The sequence below is a fragment of the Dermacentor albipictus genome, chromosome 2 (assembly GCF_038994185.2).
Source record: "Dermacentor albipictus isolate Rhodes 1998 colony chromosome 2, USDA_Dalb.pri_finalv2, whole genome shotgun sequence".
Lineage (NCBI taxonomy): Eukaryota > Metazoa > Arthropoda > Arachnida > Ixodida > Ixodidae > Dermacentor > Dermacentor albipictus.
In genome coordinates this window covers 23,364,864-23,387,849 of record NC_091822.1, presented here as the reverse complement: position 1 = coordinate 23,387,849, position 22,986 = coordinate 23,364,864, and the positions used below count along the sequence as shown (strand labels likewise).

The window sequence follows — 22,986 nt, the reverse complement described above, 5'->3', positions numbered from 1 at the left end:
TGCAGGTTGTTAATATATGGGTTTAAAAGTAGAATATGGGCTTAAAAGTTCCATATTCTCGTCTTTTTCATCCCCGTAGGAGAAAACTACGCTAGGCTTCCCGCAGTTTATAGCTATATGTCCCAGTTTGCGCATTTGTAACAGCGGATTGTTCTGAAAGATTCCAATTTTCTTTGCTGCTCTTTTGGTACTGCTTCCCCGTTTGATTTCTCCTCGCTCGTTTCTGAGGGCTTTTCCTCCACCTCTACTGGCTCCGGTCGTCTAGTCTGCGAACCCTTTTTCAACGGAAATGGTTTCCGCGGTCCATTTCGACCGTCCCAATTACCGTCCTCGGCGTTCAACTTTCTACGCGTTGCGTACTCTTCGGCTAATTCAGCCGCCCTTACCACAGTGTTTACATTCCATCTGTCTTGCACCCACAGTTTCACAGCTTGGAGGATGCTTCTGTAAACCTGCTCTAGACACATGCATTCAATGATCATGTCTCTGCTGTCGTAGGTTTCCGCGCTTTTCAGCCACTCGACTAGGTTGGCCTTTAAGCCGTATGCAATCTCCGGATACCCCTCGCTATCTTTTTTTGCCTGCGCTCCTAAACCTTTGCCGAAAAGCTTCGGCTGAGAGGCGGTATTTCTTCAGGAGACTAGCCTTAACTTTCGCATAATCATATGCATCCTGTGCACTGAGTTTGGCGATTATTTCCGCCGCCTCACATGGCAACATAGACAGCAACCACTGTGGCCCTGTACTCTGACCGAAGTTCATCTTCTTGCAAGTCCTTTCAAAATTGCTTAGGAAGAAGCCTATGTCGGTCCCGACCTCAAATGGCTTTAATAGCCTGTCCATGCGGTGTCATTGTGCCTCACTTGATTATCCCAGAGTCCCTTCACTTTGTTCACTTTGTTGAGACAACTCCACACATTTGCTTTCAAGTTCAAGTTGCATTTTTCTTAACTCGCGTTCCTCTCTCTCTCTGTCCCGTTCTTCTCTCTCTCTGTCCTGTTTCTCTCTTTTCTTCAGAAGTTCCAACCCCATTTCAATTTCTTCCTCAGTGGCCTGTTCGGAAATTAGCTGCAATAATTCCGATTTTAGCGTTTCCTTGCGTACATCTAGGCCCAGTTCCTCACCAACAATCAACAATTCCTCCCTCAGCAGTCTCCTTAACTCCATTATTGCTGATTTACTGCCTTGGTCCTGTTCGCTAAATCTACCTAGGAAAACACAACCTAGCTAATAATCAGCAATCTAGCTTCCCTACAGTTCTAAACAGAACAACCACAATACGAAGCCTAGAGAGTCAAAGCAAGAAAGCACTCATCGCAGACAAAGCACCACTTCGCAAAGTCCATCTCACCGCTGTCAGCCATTTGTCAGGATTGGGGGCTCAATCCCATCGCTCGTAATCAGTTGTCAAGATTGGAGTCGGGCATGAATTAGGAGGTAGCTGGCCCACGCCGTCGTCCAACTTATCCACGCTGAGGACGTTGTTGAAGGGAAGGACTGATTCTCATCGAGAACTAGGAATATGGGTTTATTTGCAGTATCTACATCAGGATGTTGCAGTTCATCAGTCTAGCATGACTGCGAGAGAAAAGTGCACTGAGCAGCAGCAGCACAACAGCGGATTATAAACACTCGGTCCTCCCTCGATCCCAAGGTGAGGGAAGCGTTCGACCTGGTGACGAGCCGCCTCTTCGCGAGGGATTACACACACACACACACACACACACACACACACACACACACACACACACACACACACACACACACACACACACACACACACGCACACGCACACACACACACACACACAGGTTCACAGTTCCCCCTCCCCCACCACCGCCCCCCCCGAGGGCAGAGGGCCTTCGCAGAATTCGGAGCTGACCCCCTCAGCGCGGCCCGCGTGGTGTCCATTGTCTTGCTTCTCGAACGGCGCGTGGGAAGGGGTCCTCGTAGACGTTCGCGCGGCAACTCCCCCGCTCATAGCAGATCAGGTCCGCGGTGGCGGGTTCAGGCACAAAGCATGCTTCGTCTAACTCGGCTCCAGCGACGGAGAGTCGAGGACGCGCGTGTTGTTCTCCACGCACAGTCGACTTAGTGACGCCGTGGCTAGAGGTTTGCGGTGCCGCCGCTGTCGCAACTGGCTGGCAAAACTTGCACGTTGCTACCTCGGCAGGACATTCCTAATGGCTAAAACTTCCATGTCAGCGGGCCATTGTTAACATGGCCCAGGAGTGTTCGTGCACAGTCCGTGGTGGACGCAGGAAAGCGGAGATTAATCATAGCCGTTGACAGCTGTCACAGCGCTTGATGGATGACCCTAGCTGAAAAATGGGTGATCAATCTATGTTGACAGGTGGCCTTAGGTTAACAACGAGTGATCCATCTAAGTTGACAGGTGGTTCCGAGTGAACAATGGGTAACCCATCAAAGTTAACAGGTGGCCCTATATTCAATATTTCTTAGCGAGGCAAAATCTGTATAGCGGATAAGAAAAAATAACCGGGTCAGTCGGTTGTCTCCGAAGATCGCAACGGGTTCGCATTTCACCGGTGGCGTATGAAAAAAAAAGCTATAGCACAACAAAATAATATAAATTAAACAAGAAACAAGGAATTATAAAGAAATAAAGGAAGAAATAAAAAAAATATATGAAGCCGAGTCAGTCGGACGTCTCTGAAGAGCGCGCGCACTGCGCTTGCATCTGATGCTCGCGGCCACGGTGTCTTCCGTTCGCAGAACAGTTCAAGTAACAGCAACAGAGGCAGTCATAGATAAGCCTTCGTCTATCGCAGTTTAGCTCAGCAAAGTGCCCAAAGATTTTTGGGCCACTTGCGCGGCCCATGCTAAAGAAAATTTTGAAAAATTGTTATAACAGCATCGAGAATGCTGAATGTAACATTTATGATCTTTCTTAAATAATTGAAGAGCGTTTTTCAGATAAGTTGTGTTTTTGCGTTTATATTTGTGCACATTTCACATATAGTCAATTGCTATGTATATATATGTCTCCTATTCAATCGCTGTTTGCCTTGTAAAGGAGGCTGCGGGCTCTAGTCGAGTCGCTTGCCCAAAGCGACTTTTACCCGCAGTCTCCTCCATCACTGATGGAAATAAAGAAGTTATTACTATTATTATTATTATGAGGAGGCTGGCTTGGGCATACTGATTATGGCGTATGAGCTATTGATGGAGAAGGAGCTTTGAGGCGAGATGTACACTCGACACTTTTTTCTGCCACATAATACGATGCTTTATGTTGTGGATCTGATCCAGTACTGCTTGTGGCACATCCCCCTTTGTCTCGCTCTTTTTTCTTGTCTGCGCGCGCATGTGCGCTCCAGGTATTATATTAAGCGTGCTCTTTTATAATGAATTTGTCGCGAGTGCATCGTTCGTCCATATGTTTGTCTTCTCAATGTGAAAGTAGCTTTTGCGCTGTGGTATCTAAAGTGAATAGGACGGCTGCGCGATTTCAGTGAGAGCAAGCCTGCGCGATCATGTAACAGCTTCCGCACATTGCCTGTATGCGTGAGAAAACTAAATAATAATCGTAAGCTACTCATGCGTTCGTGGTAGCCCAATTCGAAGCAAATTCAAGATCTGAAGAACAATTCAGATACTCTACTGTAGTTGTTTAAGTACACCTCAATGCCCCCAAATTTCAGTTAGACCACCCCAAATATAAGTTGGCCCACTCCCTGATTTCAACTTAGCTTGTCCCCTACTTTAAGTTGGTCAACCCCCAAATTTATGTTGGCCCACCCCCGAACTTCAGTTAGCCCACCCCAAATTTTAAGTTCGCCCATGCCAGTATTTAAGTTGGACTACGTCCAAATTTCAAGTTGGCTTACGCAAAAAATTTCAGCGGGCCCACATCCAGATTTCAAGTTGGCGGAACCCCACATTCCAAGTTAACACATCCTCAAATTTCAGTTGCGCCCCCCCCCCCTACTGTAAGCATCCACATGCATTATGAAAGGAGCCCTATGTATATGTATGGGTATCTCTTCTTGTTTATTTTTAGGGGGTTTAAATTGCTTCTTATCACCTATGAAGCGGCTAATCATCTACATTTAGCATACCATAACTTACAGTTGTCTTAACTCTGCAAATTACGCATTTTTGTGCAGATACGAGGCATTACACATTTCGCGTGACGGTGCCAGGGTGCTCGACAAAGAATGCTTACGCATTCAGAACGCAATGTGGACCAGCTGGTGCTCATGAACCGCAATGCCACGGGTATACTTGGCATTCATTTTTTCAGGATCTGCATTCACTGTATCTTAGTGACTAACACACACATCGAAGTAAGCTGGAAGGGAAGCTCCTCTACAAGTTACTATTTTGATCTTCAGTTAAACAGGTAGCGGATCCTAACAGTCATAAAAAGTGCAATCTAGAGGCCGTATCTTCGCCTGTAATTGTCCACACCGGAAAGCAAAACCTATAGTGCTGCATTTTCAACTAAATAACAGTGGACGGCGTGCGAGGGGATGAGTACCAGCAGAATAATCAGCACACTGAGGACATTCCCATTTTTATGCAACGTACAAATTGTCGTAGTAAAACGCAGATGACCAGGCCGGAAGAATAAAAAAGTTCACCATTAGGGGATGTTTTGATAAGAAAATAAGAAAGGTGCCTTGGCTCGCAAACGCTGTTCTTTGTCGGAGCAAAGTTCTTTTGGCCAATGTTGTGCAGCCACTGCTTCTTGCGCAAGCCGTCACGCTTTCCTTGTGGCTTCGTAAAGTCTGCATAACTATCTTCAGGCATCTTCCTGCAGTTATGTGCATGGCACAGCGCTAGCACAATACCGCAGGAAACAGCGTGCAACGTTCGCTGCGCCGAGCCAGCCGAGCTAAGGAGAAAAATGGCGCCAACGAAAAGTATAACAGAAGCAAAACGCACGATCTGCGCATTTCCAAGGGCAATGGCAAGCAGAACAATAGCCGTGCAGAAAAACGGGGGACAGCTGGTTCAGGGGGGGGGGGGGGGGGTCACGCAAGGGGCGAGGAGGTCGCGTGGCGGCGACAGAGTTCAAAGAGTGGTAGTACCTTCAAATTATCAAGGGACTTTACACCGGACCGGCGTACGCGCACCGCTGCTACTTTATCTGGTCCACGGTTCCCCACGGGTGTCCTCACCTACAGAGCAGAGGCGTAGCCAAGGGGGGGGGGCTTATGGGGCTTCACCCCCCTCCCCCCGAAATTTTTCTGTGCTGTCATATGCCGCCCACCAAAAGTACCCCCGGCGGCAGAAATCATGCTGGATTTTGTCTATAATGTACTTTTCGTGCTCGAGAAGTCCTTTCAGCGCGAACATTGCGCAATGTGGCTGGGTTCCGCGGCAACGCCAATGCACCGAGAGTCAAATATAGTAACGCAACGAACAGCACTGGATTAAGGAAGGGGGGCTAAAGGGGCTGCAGCCCAGGGCCTCACTTCGGACAGTAGGAGAAGGGGGCCCATTTATTCTAACCTGCTTAGTATATGGAACCATGGGCTACGGAACTTTCAGCGACATGTATGAAGCGAGAAAACCAGAACAAGCAGACGGCGCCCCCCGCCTAATGTAACAGCATGCGTTTATCCTGATCATTTGGGGAGAGCTTGCCGAGCTGCAAAAAACCGGAATCCCCTACCACACCGGCGGGCGCTCTTTATTACGAAGCGAGGTGCATTTGCTTGGAAGAGTTCTCGTGGTTTCCTGTCATTCCGTCTGTCCAGTGCTGTCTGGAGAGGAGTGACAAGGGGCAAACACCTAAAACATGTAACGTGGGATGAGGACCTAAATCTCCCTTGCCCCTCGTCACCACCACGCCACCCTCCACCTCTTAAATAGTTCCGCCGCTGTCCTTCTCATAGAAAGGATGCGCTGCAGTACCCAACAATGCCTGCGACTCGACTTTTCTTTACCGTGATGGTAATTTGGGCGGGGGAGGATGAGTCCGATAACAGATGATGATTAGTCTGATGGCAGAGCCTAGACAGGAAAGGAAAGAAGACATCACACGCGCTTTTGTCCGCGTGCACTGTTCGGGCTAGGGTTGTGGAAGAGTGAAGGGGGAAGTTAGAGAGCTGCGCACAAAGGCCTGTCTCCAGGGCCCGTTTCTGCCTAGTGGCTGCAGTCCCTCGCGCGCTCTCGACGGAAAAAGTAGGCCAGACTGACCACCGAACTTTCCAGAAAGAAGTAGAAAAAGTTGACTCAGAGGTGACGGAGGGCGCGTAACTTCGCCCGCGCTAGGAGTCGCCCTCTCCTCTTTGTTCTCGCACTCAGCGCTGACGGGGCGAAAGAAAAATCAAGAACCTCCCAGAACAGATGATTGCTCCTAGCCAATAGGAAGATGAGACCGGAACGGGAGAAGGAGTGACTTTGTACGGAGAAGGAGGGCATTTGTACAAGGAACTCTATGCGTATGTGAACGCCTGCTTTGGTGCTAGTAACAGACAGACGCGGCGCGCGTCTACAAAATGAAGTCGATCGCAGGCTGCGATTCAGACCCGAGCAGCCGGTTAAACTTGCATAAGCCCGCCTCCTGAGGAGCTCCTGGGCGATGCACCACTCTCGGCCAGCCATGGACCATCCAGGCAGCGTGCGCCAGTCATCGGGACGGCCACCGTTGGACACCTGCGTTCGCTTGGGACTGAAGAAGTGCCCAGTGAACAATTAGCATCCATTCATGCGAAAATGCTCGGTCGGAAGCATCAAAGTGGTGCTTCTAAACGAAAGGCGAAGTTATAAAGAGAATAGCATGAAAATAAGCTACCACAGATGACAAAGTACCTACTGAATGCAGCTTCCGCGGAGCAGTATGTTCGCTCTACCCAAAGTCCGTGTCAAACTCCCGATAGTACCGACTGTGCTCCTGTGGAGGACTTGCCAACTCCATCACCACTGCCAACCTCGGTCGCCCATATTTCTGAGCAACCGACGCTAACCGAGCCCTGCCCTGTTCCTGAGTCAGCAACGTCTATGCTACTCGGTGTCCGGTCCGCCACGTCCGATTTCTACGACTGCTAATCAACAGGTGCCAAACCTCCCCGATGAGCCTCCTTCTACTGACGAGTGCCAGGAAACAACACTCCTAAAACCGATTCACTTGTTTCCTGTTAGTTTGGATTCAAATAATCATGTTCCCACCCACAAAGTGTGCCTCGAGAGGACGAATGAGACGGCTTCTCGTTGCAGCAACGCTGAAGCACAGACACCCCCGCAGCAAGAGGTACGTTGCGAGATTCTCCGAAGTGACCCTGCTAAGTGGCCGGACGTTATTACTGACACCTTTCGGAGTGTGTGCCTTGAAAAAGGGCCGTTGTATTTTCAATATCGGGCAGAAAATTTTCCATCTTCCGAAAGGCAACATAGAACTCAGAAACGCTATATGTCACCTCATCTTTTCGTGCGAAAGGCTGTAAATGGGGAGTCGTGCGTGCGACACTGCCTAATGTACTCTGAGTCTAAAGGTTCCGTTTACTGTTTCATCTGCAAATGATTTCCAATTTCAAGCAACCCCAGTGCTTTCACCACGCACGGCTTTTCTGATTGGAAAAGAGCAGAAGAAAAGGTTTGCGCACGAGAAAATAGCGTAGAGCACCGGAACTACGTGGCAGCATGGCTCGCCCGCTCTAAACCGAGCAGCACAATTGACAAGGAGCTGGTTAAGCATCTTGTCACTGAGACCGCTTACTGGACAGAGGTGTTGAAGCCCGTAGTCATTGTACTTAGGCTTCTAGCTGAGCGCAATCTAGCATTTAGGGGCAGTGAGGAGATTTTTGGTTCACAGAGAAATGGGAATTATATGGGAGTGCTTGAGGCCATTGCCAAGTTTGATCCCTTTCTAGAGGAGCACATCAAACGTTACGGGAAGAAAGAAAAAGGTCACCCATCGTATCTGTGAAAAACCATTTGTGATACATTTATCGAACATATGGCAAAGTCTGTCAAGGAACGTCTCGTTGACGAAGTGAAACGCGCAAAATACTTCTCTTTAATTGTTGATTCGACTCCAGACCTTACTCACGTTGATCAGCTGTCAGTTGTTTTATGATACTACTTAAATGGGCAAGTGTACGAACGCTTTCTTGGATTTGTTCCAATTGAATCGCACAACGGCTTGTATCTTTTCGATACCGTGATGTCCCTCTTGACGACCAATGACATCTCAATCGATGACTGTACGGGCCAAGCTTATGATAATGCGAGTAATATGTCAGGAAAAAACAAAGGACTTCAAGCTCAAATCGACAACGGGATGCGGTAGATAACACGCTTTGCAATAAATTTTTTTCTTGTGCTTTTTTGACCTCGACCCTTCACATTATTTGCGCAATCTGTTTTTTTTTCACCAACTGCCCAGTTCAATGGCTGCTAAAAGAAAGTTGTACATTGGCTAGTGCAGCTAGTTTCTTTAAGATACTTGGTAGGGATACACTGCTGCATTTTTCGTCTCAAAAGCAGCTTCTGTGTTATACACACTATCACTCACAACTATCACCCGCATTTACTCGCTGCTATAACCCTTATGTTGCAGAAAAAAAATGAGTGAGGTTTAACTCTTGTAGGCGTCGTTATCATGTGCGAAAGGTCTGTTTCACTTGGTTTTGCAAAGACTATGCACACAGTGTTTCATTAAAGTTAGGCCACAGTCTTTCACACGTTACACACGCTGCCGAACGGGTTGTTCCTAAAGTCGCGATGAAACCTGGCCGTCGCTGTCGAGCTTGCCGCCAGCCGTACGGTGTGGTTCTTCATACGTTCGTTTGGGTGCCGTTGCTTGCATCCACGGCTTCGTCTCCTTCTGCTTGATGTCGTTCGTGTTGCTGAACGACGGCAGCGGTTGCAGTAGCTTCGATATTATTAGTTTTTAGCGCAAAGAAACACACGACACGAGAGGAGGCACACAGCGCAACTAACAACTGATGATGCAATACCAACTAGCCCACCAGTCTGTTTAGTTGATCTTCCATTTTGGCACGCTTCCGTGCTTGGTATGCTTCGCTATAACGTGCAAATCTGGCCTCCATTTGCTCCGGTGTTTCAGCAGGCCACTTTGGCTTTGGTTGACATTTCCCTGCCTGCGGTGTAGCCATATCTGTTGGATGACTGGATTCAGCCTGTCGCTTGCGCTAAAGCACACGTACAGGCGGCCTAGCCGGTGCGCTATCCATGGCGAGACTGAGCGACCAAGCGCTGGCGAGGCAGCCGTTAAGGGCAAGATATAGTCCGGCGTAACGCGCGCGCGCGGCCACGCGCGGCGCGGTTAAGCGACGTCGGTGAAAAGCGCGCACTCTACAGTCCGGCGTCCCGGCGTAGCCGGCGTGCTTAGGCGCGCTTGGCGAGCACAACGCCGCCGGCGCGGACATAGAGCGTGTTCTATTTCACGCGGCTGCCGCTAGACCAGAATGCACTGCGCGCTGCAGCGGCAGCGAGCAGAAGGCAGAATGGCGGCCTGCGGTGCGCGTACTGACAGTGCGGCTGTGGTTTTTCGAACATCCGTGTGGGATGACAGCGCGAGTGAGGACGCCTGCTTGAAGCGATTTGCAACCTTCCATGTGTATACGATGTGAAATGCATGGACCACCGCGACACAGAGCGCAAGAACAAGGCGTGGGAAGCTATACGAAAGCAGTGTGGTCTCGCCACAGGTAAGCTGCATTTCGCAGCTCCTGTACTAGCTGGTGGTAGTCGCCGAGTTGAGGGCGCTTGTCGAATAGCTTTCGCATGTACATACATGGTCCGCTTCCGTTTTCGACGTAGCCGAAGTACTAGCAATATGAGGGGAATGTTCTGGCTGTCAGGCACGGCGGCCAAATTTCGATGGGGGCGAAATGCGAAAAACACCCGTGTGCTTAGATTTAGGTACACGTTAAAGAAGCCCAGGTGAGAAAGAAAGTGGTTTTCGCACGTAAAACCTTATGGTTTTTTTTTCTGGCTGTCAGGACAAGTTAACGCCATCCCGCAAAAGTTTTCATTTTAGCGCACAAACAGCGCGCGGAACGAGAAGCGCGCGCGCTACCCGAACGACGCGCATGCGCCATGTAAACAGCTGTTCGCCGCGGCGAAGTTGCGCTCCCGGACGCACAGATGGCGCCAGCCTCGAGCTGCGCGCGCACGCCGAACTCTAGAGGAAGCAAATTTCTTGCACCCCTGGCGTCGCTAGCGCAGCGTATCCGACTTCGCCTGCCGCGGCCTGGCGCGCCGAGAACGCCGGACTATATCTTGGCCTTTACTCTCATGTAGTCACGAGGTACCGCAGCGGCGAGGCTACCAACGAGCGCAGCTGCGACGCCTCTGCGCAGCGGATCATGTGGCTTCACGTCACATCTGCCCCACTTCCGCTCCGGGGGGCAGAAGGTCATTGCGACGAGATGGATGACCTCCATAGACATACGGCGTAGTAGAGCTTTCGCTCGAATAAATATGTTGGATGGACAGCCTGCTTTTAAGGACCGCGACGTTTGTTGATTGAAACTTGCGCAGATTGAAAGTTGGCAGCAATTAAGTGCATTGTTAAAGCACACATTAGTACATAGAGGCAATGGTATTACGCTCGGCCAAACGAATAAACATCCTTGTGGTTAGCAGCGCCTGTGTGGCAAATGTGCCTTTTGCGTTCGTGTTGCACTGCTCTCAACCATCTTTAGTGAAGATATTCGGTGACATTGGTTTTACTTGGCTCCGCCCACTATTGTTTTTTTTGCATATTGAGTTGTCAGTGAGCACTTGTTCTTGATTGCAATCTCCGCCGCTTTTGTGCGTGCCTAAATATTTATTCATTGCATATTTTTCGAGTTATAAATGTTTTTGATACATCAACGAAGTAATCTGCCCGGTGGTTATGGTGTTTCAATACGTAGTAAAAGGTTGCGAGTTCGATTGTGGACCACGGAGTCCGCATTCGTAATCATCCATGTGCTTAGCCTTGGACGCACGTTTGTGAATGTTAGGTGACTGTTGCCATCCATGTCTCCAGGTATGGTGGCGGTGCGTTTCAAGAGCAGGCATTGTTTTTGACCACCAGAACCTTGAGTTTGCTGTCCTTGTGCGCGCTGCTAGTTGAGTCAGTGCCTACTCGTTTAACGTTTAAGATTGTTGCGTTAAACTGGTTGAAAAGTCTGTCAATCGTTTTAGCAACGAAGATGTGCGTAGCAGTCGACCTGATAGCGGAGCCTTTTATTTTATTGCTTATCAGGTGGTCCCCTCTAAACAATGCGATGGGAAACAGATGTGGATGCCATTAGCTAGCTGACATGCAAATTTCATGAAAAGCATGAGATACATTGAAAATCAACGAGCGACAGTGTTTGAATGCAAGAGGAGAGCAGAATTGTTACAGCAATTGACAACGTTTATTACAGCAATTGAGAACTGTGCCCCAAGATTGTTTAAGTTGATGGGATGGATCTACAGTAGTTTGAATAGCGCAACAACTACGCATACATTTTAATTGGAATGCTCTTGCCAGTCTAGCGAATTCTTCCCCATATGACTACATACGCCGTGAACTGCCGTATTACATATCAAATAATTAACGATGCATGGTGCCACTTAGCGGTTTCCGCAGAATTTTCGGGTACAGTTTCAAGGTTACTTCGCGGCAGTTCTTGGCGCATAGAGAAGAGTTGTCCTTGACTTGCGAATACAATATGGAGTGTCGCAGGTGCTGCCTCTGAGCTCGGAGCTGAAGAATCTTATCCGTGGCATGCTGGAGCCTGTGGTGGCCCTGCGCGCCTCAATGGGACGGGTCATACGCCATCCCTGGATCAAGAGATACCCAAGCCCGTTCAAAGAGTGAGCGTGCAATATTTATCCAGTAGCCTCAAGTGTGTATTAGCCACCCTCGTTCCCTGATCTATGGTCATATTCAAATTTGGGGCTTCACGTGCCACAGATTTAACATTGTGGCAACTGCTGTAAAATGAACGTTACGCGTTAAATATTTGATCACTATTTCCTAAAAGACAATTACCCGTCACGCTAAGGGCATGGTGGTAAATAAAGTAGGGTTTCAATAAGTAGCAGCCACTGTAACGGAAGGTGAGAGCGAATCATGAGTTTGTTCGTGTAGTAATGAGGCGTGTGTTTTTGATGAGGCTACATGCAGATTTAAGCAACGAGGCCTTCATAGCAGTTTATTTCACCGTCGTGGAGATTGTGAGCCCATAATTATCCACACGAAACACGCCGAAACAGAGTATACGGAACTGATTTTTTTTTGTTCTTGCAATATAATGTTCGAAAGATGCCAAGGGAAAATTGCAGCGGTCTTGGATCGACCTCCCGAGGCTTTGCTTAGGTGCAGCAAAATATACTTCCGACGCGAGATTTTATGCTAACTTATATAAATGACCTACTGTACAATGTGACATCTGATATCTCACTACAAGCTTATGACTGCATTCTTTATGACATAATTACTTGAACAATTGATTTTCATCGGCTCAATGATTATTTTTGAGACGTTTATGCAAGGTATGACACAAGCAAAATGAAGGAAAAAAACAGTTTTAATGTAATTCCGCTCAAAACTAACCCCATCGTGCTTTCAATATTGCTACCGAACAGTATGTGCGATGACGAAGAGGCGAGCTGGGTGAAGACGACGACGACGATTGGGGGCTAGCGCGGGCTGTCGCCTCTTGGCCAAGTGCGGCGTATTTCGTCGTAAATATACTTGTATATAGCTTTTCGTCTGCGTCTTCCTACGTAATATATCTGGTGGAGGTGGACGTTCTCTGTACCTCGTCACGGAGCTTCGCAGTGGACGGTACGTCGAGCCTTCCTTCATGGCTCCCGGTGACGACAACTCGACTCAGCCGCCTCCCGCACCTGCTGCCACTTCGACGACCTACATCGCTGTCCCCGCTCCCCTTGAAGTTGGGGAAGACGTCGACGACTGGATCAGCCTGTACGAGCACGTCAGCTGCATTAACCGATGGGACCCTACTATCATGCTCGCCCATGTAGTCTTTTACCTCGGTGGCACACCTCGAGCTTGGTTTCGGACGCACGAAGATGAGCTCACCAGTTGGGATTCGCTTAAGCAAAAGCTCCGAGACTTGTTCGGGAACCCCTACGGTCACCAACTTGCCGCGCAGAAGGCGTTATTCGGCCGTGTGCAGACGTCAACATAGCCCTACGTCACGTATATTCAGGACGTTTTGGCTCTGTGCCGCAAAGTTGACGCAGACATGACTAAGTCCGACAAGGTTTCCCGCATCCTACAAGGCATTGCCGATGACGCCTTCAACTTGCTCGTTTTCAACAACGTGGTGATCGTGGATGCAGTTATGAAAGGATGCCGCCGCCTGGAACTCGCTAAAAGCCGACGTATCGGCCAGCAGTTTGCCCGTCTGCTCAACACCCGAGCTACATGTTCCTGTGCCGACGCTCCGTGTCCCAACAGCACTGGCGATGTTACGAGGATCGTCCGGCGTGAGATCGAGGCTACCTATCCGGCTGCCTTCGACTCCAGCTTCTCCAACGCACCTGCAGTCACGGTTTCCCTGATCCAGGCAGTTGTCCGCCACGCAAACATGGGTCTTCGCACCATCTGCTCCAGTTCTGGCCCATTTATATCCTTCTGCTCCTGCCGAAGTCCATGCTGATGCCAGCCGTCACGGAATTGGCGCAGTACTGGCACAACGCCAGCGTGACAACGACCGCGTTATCGCTTACGCCAGCAGGCTCCTCTCACCCTCGGAGCGCAACTATTCCATCACTTAGCGTGAGTGTCTGGTCCTAGTTTGGGCGGCTGCGAAGTTCCGCCCATACTTATATGGCCGACCCTTTTCCGTTGTCACACACCATCACGCGCTTTGCTGGTTATGGTCACTGAAATCCTACAGGAAGACTTGGTCACTGGGCCTTACGATTCCAAGAATATTCGTATTCTGTCACCTATAATATATCTGACCGACTACACAAGGACGCTGACTGTCTGTCTCGCTACCCGGTAGACGAGCGTGACGACGCCGACAGTAGTACCGCCAACAGCACTCTCTCTGTGTCTGCCTTCGCTAACATTGGCGATGAGCAGTACCGAGGCCTATCGCTGCGAGCACTCATCGAGCGTCTGCGCTCTACACCTACTGACGCGTTCGTTCGCCGATATGTCCTCCAGGGCGGCATTCTGTACCGAAGGAACTACCTCCCTGACAGCTCTGATCTTCTTCTTGTCGTGACAAAACATCTACGACTGACTATGCTCTTTGAGATGCATGACACACCCACAACAGGACATCTTGGGGTAACCCGAACGTACGACCGCGTCCCCCGCCGCTTTTATTTGGCCTGGTCTCGCTCGTTCCGCCCGGCGCTATGTTGCTGCCTGTGATCCCTGTCAGCGTCGCAAAACACCTCAGGTGCTACCTGCCCATCATCTCCAGCCGATCACCGTCCCTGTGGAACCGTTCTTTTGTGTTGGATTAGACCTCCTCGGTCCCTTTCCCACGTCATACTCTGGGAACAATTGGGTAGCCGTCGCACTTGATTACGCCACCCGATATGCTATCACGCGGGCTCTCCCTACCAGTTGTGCCACTGACGTCGCGGACTTTCTCTTGCCTGACATTATCTTGCTTTATGGCGCCCAGCGACAGCTCCTTGCTGACCGTGGTCGTAACTTCCTCTCAAAAGTTATCGGCGCCATTGTGCTTTCCTGTTCCACTCAACACAAGCTGACTACCTCACACCATCCTCAAACCAATAGCCTGACAGAATGGTTAAACCGTACTCTTACCGATATGCTGTCCAAGTAAGTTTCCATGGACTACCACTACTGGGACATTGCCCTTCGTTACGTCCCATTTGCATTTAATTCTTCCCGACACGACACCGCCGGATTTTCTCCATTTTATCTACTGTACGGTCGTGAACCGACCTTACCCCTTGACACGGCACTTCCTCCTGCTGCGATCTCAACAAGCGAGTATGCGCGCGACGCCAACGCCCTCGCCGACCATGCACGCCAGCTTTCCCGTGCTCGACTGATGGCTTCGCAAACCACTCAGCAGCGTCAGTACAACGCCCGCCACCATGACGTAAAGCTTTCGCCTGGTGCGCTCGTGCTCCTGTGGCCGCCCTCTCGTTACGTCGGACTTTCAGAAAAGCTCCTTTCGCGACACACAGGGTCCTACCGCGTGCTGCGCCAGGTGGCGTCTGTTACATGCGAAATTGCTCTTGTGAGTTCAACCTCGTCCTCTACTCTGGAATCTAGCGATGTCGTGCACGTCAGTAGGCTCAAGGCCTACTACACTGCCCTACTACACTGCTTCTGAGTCCAGCTTTAATCGCTCTGGGACGGCGCTTTTGCCGCCGGGGGTAGTGCTACGGAACAGTATTTGCGGTGACGAAGAGGCGAGCAGTGTGAATACGATGACGATGATTAGAGGCTAGCGTGGGCTGTTGTCGCTTGGCTAAGTGCGGCGTATTTCCTTGTAAATATACTTGTATATAACTTCTCGTCTGCGTCTTCCTACGTAACAATATGGCTATAGTAACGTTTCTGTAAAAAGGCTATAAATTTGATGGTAGCGAAATGCGAAAACGCTTGTGTACCGTAGAGTGCTTGCCTATGAAAGAAGCCCAGGTGGTAAAAACTATTCTGCAGTACCCGACTACGGCGGCCCTCATGAGTATGTTGTGGCTCTGGCATGTAAAACCCCAGAATTTAATTAAAAAGAGCATAAGAATTGCAATTCATAGGTAATAAATACGACTAGATTTTAGTGGCACAAACACATCAAAACAAGGGACAAAGATTCAAAATATACGAGGCAGAACTTTTCCCACAATGTCTCTGGACGGTTACACGAATACCAATCAAGCAGTGTAGCGCAGAGCGTATTTCTGAAGTCATGTTTATCTAGCACGTGTAGCGGTATTTGAGACTTTGGGTGCTTCGGCTATATGCCGGATACTCCGATATCGGCCCACTTTGCTGTGACGCTCGCTTGCAAAAGTCACCGACGAGTATGGAGGCATGACGACGACTGTAGGACAACAACGTGGCGATAACAGGGCGACTACAAGATGAGGAGATGAAGACGAGTGTATCATGACGATGGTATGACAACAACCGGTGAAGATGCAGGAATGACGACTATGGCACGACCAAGACGGCATGGGGACGACGGTACGACAACAAACCCATGACAGCGTCTGTGCGACGACGACGCCTTGGCGACGGTGACGGGACAATGATGATATTGTCAAGGTTGATAGATGACAGCATGATTACGATAGATTGAGGAGCAATGAATGACGTCGACGGATCGACGATGGTGGCAAAACGACCATGGCATGGCTATACTGAAGTGATGACGATGGTGAAACGGCGGCGTGAAGAGAATGGCATGACGGCAATGTTATGACTAGAGCCGGATGTCGAAGCGACAGTGATGACCGCGCAACAAACGCAACGACATACCGACGATGGCGTGACAACGAATGCATAGCGAAGACTGTATGATGACGATGCTTTGGGGTTAATGGCTTGACAACGTTATGCGGATAACCAGTTGACGGCGAGTGTATGACGGCAATGGCGTGACGATGACTGTATCACGAAACCTCTAAAAGGACAGCGGCGTGACGACTAAGGCATGATTAGAGATCGATCACGAAGCTGTAGTGAAGATGATGGCACTACCATGACGGCACTACGACGAAGGTATGGCAAGGTGGTCACGATACCCAGACCATAACTTTAGTTTGGCCCCAGCATGGCCATATCACGGCAAACACTGGCGCAATTATTAGCCTTAAACCAGCAGGTTTACCGGCGCCAGCAATGACCCAGTGCGGGTATGCCATCAAAGGGTCTATGTTGGCTCGCGATCGAGTGGCAGCGCCAATACAGTCTATGCGGGCTCTACCATCTATGGCCATTCCAGCGTTACACCTTTCCCCCTGGCAGCGCCGGTATTGAACAGCCGGCTCTGCAACTCTTAGCCAATTTAGGTTCCCGCCCTACCCATTAGCATGGTCATATTGGCAGATTGTGATGTATGCAGCAGATGCCATTATTCCCTAAGATTTGAAATTGTTCAAGCCAGAGAAGAAAATTTGCTCAGTAGTGCGATGCAACATGAACGATCTACTATAATGTAACCAAATATTAATACATACCTTCTTGATTGGTCCTAAAATAGGTTGGTGTAGATTGTCCCTTGTATGCTAAGTCCGGCGGGGCACCTGTGAGATATTGTTAGGCGCGGAAAGACACGGACAAAAGAGACGATTTACACTGTATTTACTAGTGCAGCGCAGTCAGAGACCATGATGATGACGACGATGAACCCCGGTCATGGCTCGCACCCAATAAGGGAGATAGGACAAGAATCGGGCGGCAGGAGGGAGCTGACAGACAGACAGACAAAGAACTTTAATAGCAAGGTCCTGAGACGCTTTGCCCTAGGGCAGAGCTGCGGGCCGCTCCCACGTGGGGACTGGTAGGCCGAGCCTAACCGCCGCATCGTGGGCTCTCTGGACAGCCCAAGTTTGATGTGCATATTCTGAGCTCCGGATGGCAGAGCTCCATTCTTGTTCTGTGATGCGATTGGGTCCCTGTAACGAGGGGCATCGCCAGAGCATGTGTTCGAGATTGCTAACAGCCCCACAGTCGGGGCAAGTAGAGCTGAAAGCCTCTGGAGTGATCATGTGGAAAAGGGCCAGGTTCGGATAGCACTGCGTCTGAAGCATGCGTAAAGTGGACGCCAGAGGTCTAGCCAGTTTGCAGTGAGGGGGAGGATAAGTCCTCCTACCCAGGTGATAGTGCATAGTAATTTCGCTGAAAGTAGTGAGAGTGTCCCGAAACTCGAGAACCCCAGAGTCTGAGCTCAATCTTGCTCCCGCGCGGTGGGTTAGTGCGCGCGCTTGGGAGTGGGCAATGTCATTAAGATTGGGAAACGAGTCAAGCTGGGGGTCGAGGTGAGCCGGAAACCACGTGATGGTGTGTGGAGAGATTATCTTGTTCTTGAGAATCTTGTGAGCCTCCTCAGCGATGGATCCTGAAGCGAAAGCCCTGACCGCCGATCTCGAATCAGTGAAGATTTGTGATCTGCTGTTGTCTAGGAGTGCTATAGCAACTGCGACCTGCTCCGCTCTGGTTGGTGTTGAGCACTTCAGGGAAGCCGCATTCACTATCTGTCCGTTGTGATCAACGAGGGAAATGGCGAAGTTAGATGACTGTGCATATTGGGCTGCGTCGACAAAACATGCCGAGTAAGGATCGTCTTTGGTACGCTTGAGGAGGGCGAGGGCTCTTGCCCTGCGTCTGCCTACGTTGTGTCGAGGATGAACATTACGGGGAAACGGTGCAACTCGTATGTTGTTCCTTTGATTTTCTGATATTTCATATTTCCGCTCTTCCATGAGGATAGGGTTGATCCCAAGAACTGCCAAGATCTTCTTTCCAGCCGGGGTACAGGATAGACGGGCCAGTTGGGCTGACTCCTGGGCCTCGATTATCTCGTCCAATGTGTTGTGCACTCCTAGTTGCATAAGGAGGTCCGTGCTCGCCCGTAACGGAATGCCTAGTACTTTTTTTATACTTTTTCTGATGAGAGTGTTTAATCGTTTTTTCTCGGAGTTATACCAGTTGTGCATGGCGGCCACATAAACTATATGACTCATGAGGAAGGCGTGGAACAACCGGAGGAGGTTGTCTTCCTTTAAGCCTCCACGCCTATTCGAGACTCTGTTGATGAGTCTCATCATGTTCTCAGTCTTGGCTGTCAGCTTGTTGAGCGTAGTATTATTACTGCCATTCGATTCGATGAACATGCCAAGGACCCGAATGGTGTCTACTCTGGGGATGGTACAGCCGCTTTTAGTGTGGAGTTTGATGTTTATGTCAGACAACGGTTTCCATCCTCTAGGTTTGGGGCCTCTCCTGACTGGCCTGTAGAGGAGGAGCTCAGACTTGCTCGGGGAGCATCTAAGCCCCGTATTTTCCAGGTACATCTCTGTTTGATCTACAGCCTCCTGTAAGCCTAATTCAACAGCTCCCTCGCTTCCTCCGGTGCACCAGATTGTGATGTCATCAGCGTAGAGCGTATGATTGATCCCTTCTATGTTGGAGAGTCTTTGCGATAATTTCGTCATGGCGATGTTAAAAAGCAGTGGTGAGACTACCGCTCCTTGTGGCGTGCCTCTGGGGCCCAAACTGAAATTGTCGGACTTGAGGTCACCGATTTTGAGCGTGGCCTTGCGATCCCGTAGGAACGAGCTGATGTATCTGTGGAAGGCGTCTCCCAAATTGAGCTCTGAGATGGAGTTCAGAATGTGAGCATGGGATACATTATCAAAGGCTTTCTCTAGGTCTAAGCCTAGGATGCCTCTTATATCTCTTGTGGTGTTGTCAATGATTTGACATTTGATGAGTTTCATGACGTCTTGCGTTGACAGGGCCGGACGAAAGCCGATCATGTTGTACGGAAACAATCCTTTTTTCTCGATGTGCTTAGAAATTCGATTATGTATGACATGTTCCGCTACTTTCCCCACGCAGGACGTGAGGGAAATGGGTCTGAGGTTTGAGAGACTCGGGGGCCTCCCAGGCTTTGGAATGAGGATGACCGAGGCCATTTTCCAGGACTCCGGGACAACCCCTCGTTCCCATATTCCATTAATCTCCTCTGTCAACCATTCTATAGAGCAGTCGTCCAGGTTTCGGAGGGCGCAGTTGGGGATGCCATCAGGACCAGGGGCAGACCTGCCATTTAGATGCTGGAGAGCTTCCCTTACCTCGCATGCCTTGAAGGGGTTATCTAGCTCGGGGCAAGATGAGCCTTTGTAGGGGGGATAGTCTTCGTCACTCGAGTTGCCCAGTGGCAGATACTTGCGAGCTAATCTGTCGAGTACGGTCTGCAATGTCTCTGATTGTGATGCCTGGTGTAGAACCTTCGCTATCACTTGTCTTTGGTTTGACTTCGTATTGTATCATCCAGCAGATGCTTGAGTAGGTTCCATTTAGCTCCAACTCTCATCTGGCCATCCACAGAATTGCAGATCTCATCCCACTGTTGTCTGCTCAAGGTTTGGCAGTGATCTTCTATAGTTCTGTTGAGCTCCGCGATCTTTTTTCGGAGCCTCCGGTTGAGTTTCTGCCCTTTCCATCGTTTCAAAAGTGACGTCTTAGCTTCTAGAAGATGAGCGAGGCGGCTGTCCATCCTGTCCACCTCCAGTTCAGTCTGGATTTTCTTTGTCGCCGCGCTGATGTCCTCCTTTAACTGTTCAGCCCACTGCTCGAGGCTAAGTGCTGAGTCATGCGTTTGTGCTCGCTCTTCCCGAATCTTGCGAAAGTAATCCCAATCTGTAATAATGAACTCTTTGTGGTCCCCGCTTTTCACGTTGACGCAGGTGGCCAGGATGTTGTGATCACTGCCAAGGTCAACTTGGAGGTTGGACCAAGATGCCGATTCCACATTCCGTATGAAAAAGAGATCGGGTGTGGTATCCCTAGAGCAGGAGTTGCCAATCCTGGTCGGAAAAGCCGGATCTGTTATAAGCGTGAGGTGATTATTGACTGTAGTTTGCCATAGGTCAACGCCCTTGCGGTTAGCTTGTTGGTACCCCCATGCTGGATGCGGAGCGTTGAAGTCTCCGGCCACCAGGAGTGGAAATGTCTTGGCCTTGCTTGTAGCCCTGTTAATAATTGCCGCGAATCTTTGCCTGAGGTCTTTGGGTGTACTGTATATGTTAAGTATAAAGATACTTGTCTTGAATGGTCCGCTGGGGATTATTTCAACAAGCGAGTGTTCAACCTTATTGGATTGCAGATTCAGATCGTGGGCTATGAACGCACATTTGTTCGAGACTAATGTGCTTATTCCCCTCTTCCCATCAGCATATTGGGTATGCGATTTATAGCCTGGAAGGGTGACCTTATCCGTGAGCGTTTCTTGTAATAATATTACATGTGGCTTTTCCGAGTGGGTCCGAATGAACTGTTGGAGGACGTTCCTTTTACGATGGAATCCCCTACAGTTCCACTGCCAGATGTTAATTACTTTGTGATGTGCCGCCATGGTGGGACGTAGTAGATAGCTTGTATTATAAAATGCTGCGGAGCGCAGCCGCTGCCGTCCTTTCAGTGTCGGTGTCATTCACTTTTTCCAACGGTGTAACTGAAGCCATTGTAGAAACGTGGCGTTCCAGATTATCGCATCTGATTCCTAGTGCTTTGACCGCCTCCGCAAGTTTGTCAATAACAATTTGGACTTTTTCGAGGGATTCATCAATTTTATCTATCGTTTTTTCCAATTTTCGAACGCTGGCGCTCTTGTCTGAGGCATGAACTGACAGCGCCCTCTTTTTGGGTAAACCATTGGCAGTCGGTTCCGCTACGGGGATCTCCATGGGCGTTTCTACAGCAGAGGCCTGACTGGGTTGAACTGACTCTCGCTTGCTTGCTTGCTTGCTGGCAGTCGGTTCCGCTACGGGGATTTCCATGGGCGTTTCTACTGCAGGGGCCTGACTGGGTTGAACTAACTCTCGCTTGCTGGCTTTCTTTAGCTCTGCAATTTCTGCTTTGAGCTGCTCCATTGCGTATTTTAACGAAGCATTTTCTCTTTCTAATTGTGCAATCCTGTCGTGCTCTGGCGATTGACCCCCCGTTACCTTTTTCGGTGATTCCTTGACCCGGTCAGCCCATGTGGTACCACGATGAGCAGGCTCCTGAATCTGAACTGCAGGCCCCCTGGAACGAGAGTGGCCTCTGGAGCGGGAGCGGGTCCCGGGGGCCTTGCGGCCTCTGGAAGACGAGCGTTCCGTCGAGCGACCCCTAGAAGGGACACGGTCCTGGTAGCCGCTATCCTCGCCGCCAGGGTCTCGGGATCGGCTCCTGGATCTGTGCGAGCTGCTGAGGGCCGGCTTGAGAGGCATTGGCGACCCAGTTGGTTGTTTGGATTGGTCGCGGTTGCGCCGTTCTCTTCTCCGTTGCCTAACTACAAACGAAATTTGGAACCTTTGCTTGCAGGATCTGTCAGCCGTGAGATGAGGGCCTCCGCAAAGGGTGCACTTCGGTGTACATTCGTGCTTATCGTCCGGGTTGCTCGCACCACAGCCGCGGCAGATGGCATTTTCAGGGGCTGGGCAAACGTCAGCTCTATGGCCAAGCTTTCCACATGCATAGCAAACGTCAGTTTGTCTGCGATAGAGTGAGCATTTGATTAAACTGGGACCGCATTTTACGTAGTCCGGGACTTTGAGTCCATCAAACAGGATGACTACAGTGCTTGTGTTCTTGATTCGTCTCACCTCGAGGGCGCTTGGGTTCTTGGGTTGAATGATAAGGCGTTTGAGCTCCTCTCGATCGATGGTGGGATCAATGTCACGAATAACTCCCTTGCATGAGTTTTCGGGGGCTGCGATATATGTACTAACTTCGTAGCTTGCTTGTCCAATGAGTAAAGATTTCACATCGGCGTAGGCCATGGCGTTGCGTTTTGATGGCGTGCTTGCCACCAATATGTTTTGCACCACGTTCGGACAGATAATATCCTCCGCCGTATCCGCCTCCGTAAGTCTAGCAGCGGTAGTGAGGGCTTGGGCAACTCTGAAGTGGCCCATCTTCTTGATGTCCAGTCCTCCACGGGGACGGATTATGATTCGAACGTGCTCTTTCGGTAGGCGAGGCAATCTCGAAGCAGTCGTTAGCCGTGTCTTGACACTCGCCGTAGTCTGGCTTTTATTCCCGCCACGCCGCATGTCGGTGACTCGGCCGCCCTGCCCGAGCGGGTCCTGGATGACGGGTTTTCGCTTGTGTAATGCCGTGGTCCACCCAGCGCATTCATTGACTTCGTCGGGAGAGATATCCTCACCGTCAACGGTGATTTGCATAGCTGTAGACATCGTGGCTTGAGCGTGCGGAACCGCGCTGAGCTGGCCCACCAAGCCTCTGCCGGGCAGAGGTCGCACAGAAAGGTCCTCGAGCGATTGGGAAAATGTCCACCCACCGTTGAAAACTTGGTATTGGCG

General features: G+C 50.0%; 1 protein-coding gene across 13 annotated transcripts in view; it reads left to right on the top strand.

Annotated features, from left to right (window-relative positions):
- The window catches only part of LOC135897935 (testis-specific serine/threonine-protein kinase 3-like), a 245,996-nt gene that overhangs the window by 82,769 nt on the left and 140,241 nt on the right, over positions 1–22,986 (top strand). For 8 of the 13 annotated variants that reach the window (XM_070533526.1, XM_070533519.1, XM_070533524.1 and 5 more), the window contains one exon: positions 11,663–11,793. In XM_070533526.1, coding sequence (XP_070389627.1) covers positions 11,663–11,793 — 131 coding nt within the window. Of the gene's footprint in view, positions 1–11,654; positions 11,794–22,986 lie in introns of all 13 variants that reach the window. The other 5 variants (XM_070533525.1, XM_070533523.1, XM_065426635.2 and 2 more) reach the window with 1 other exon arrangement.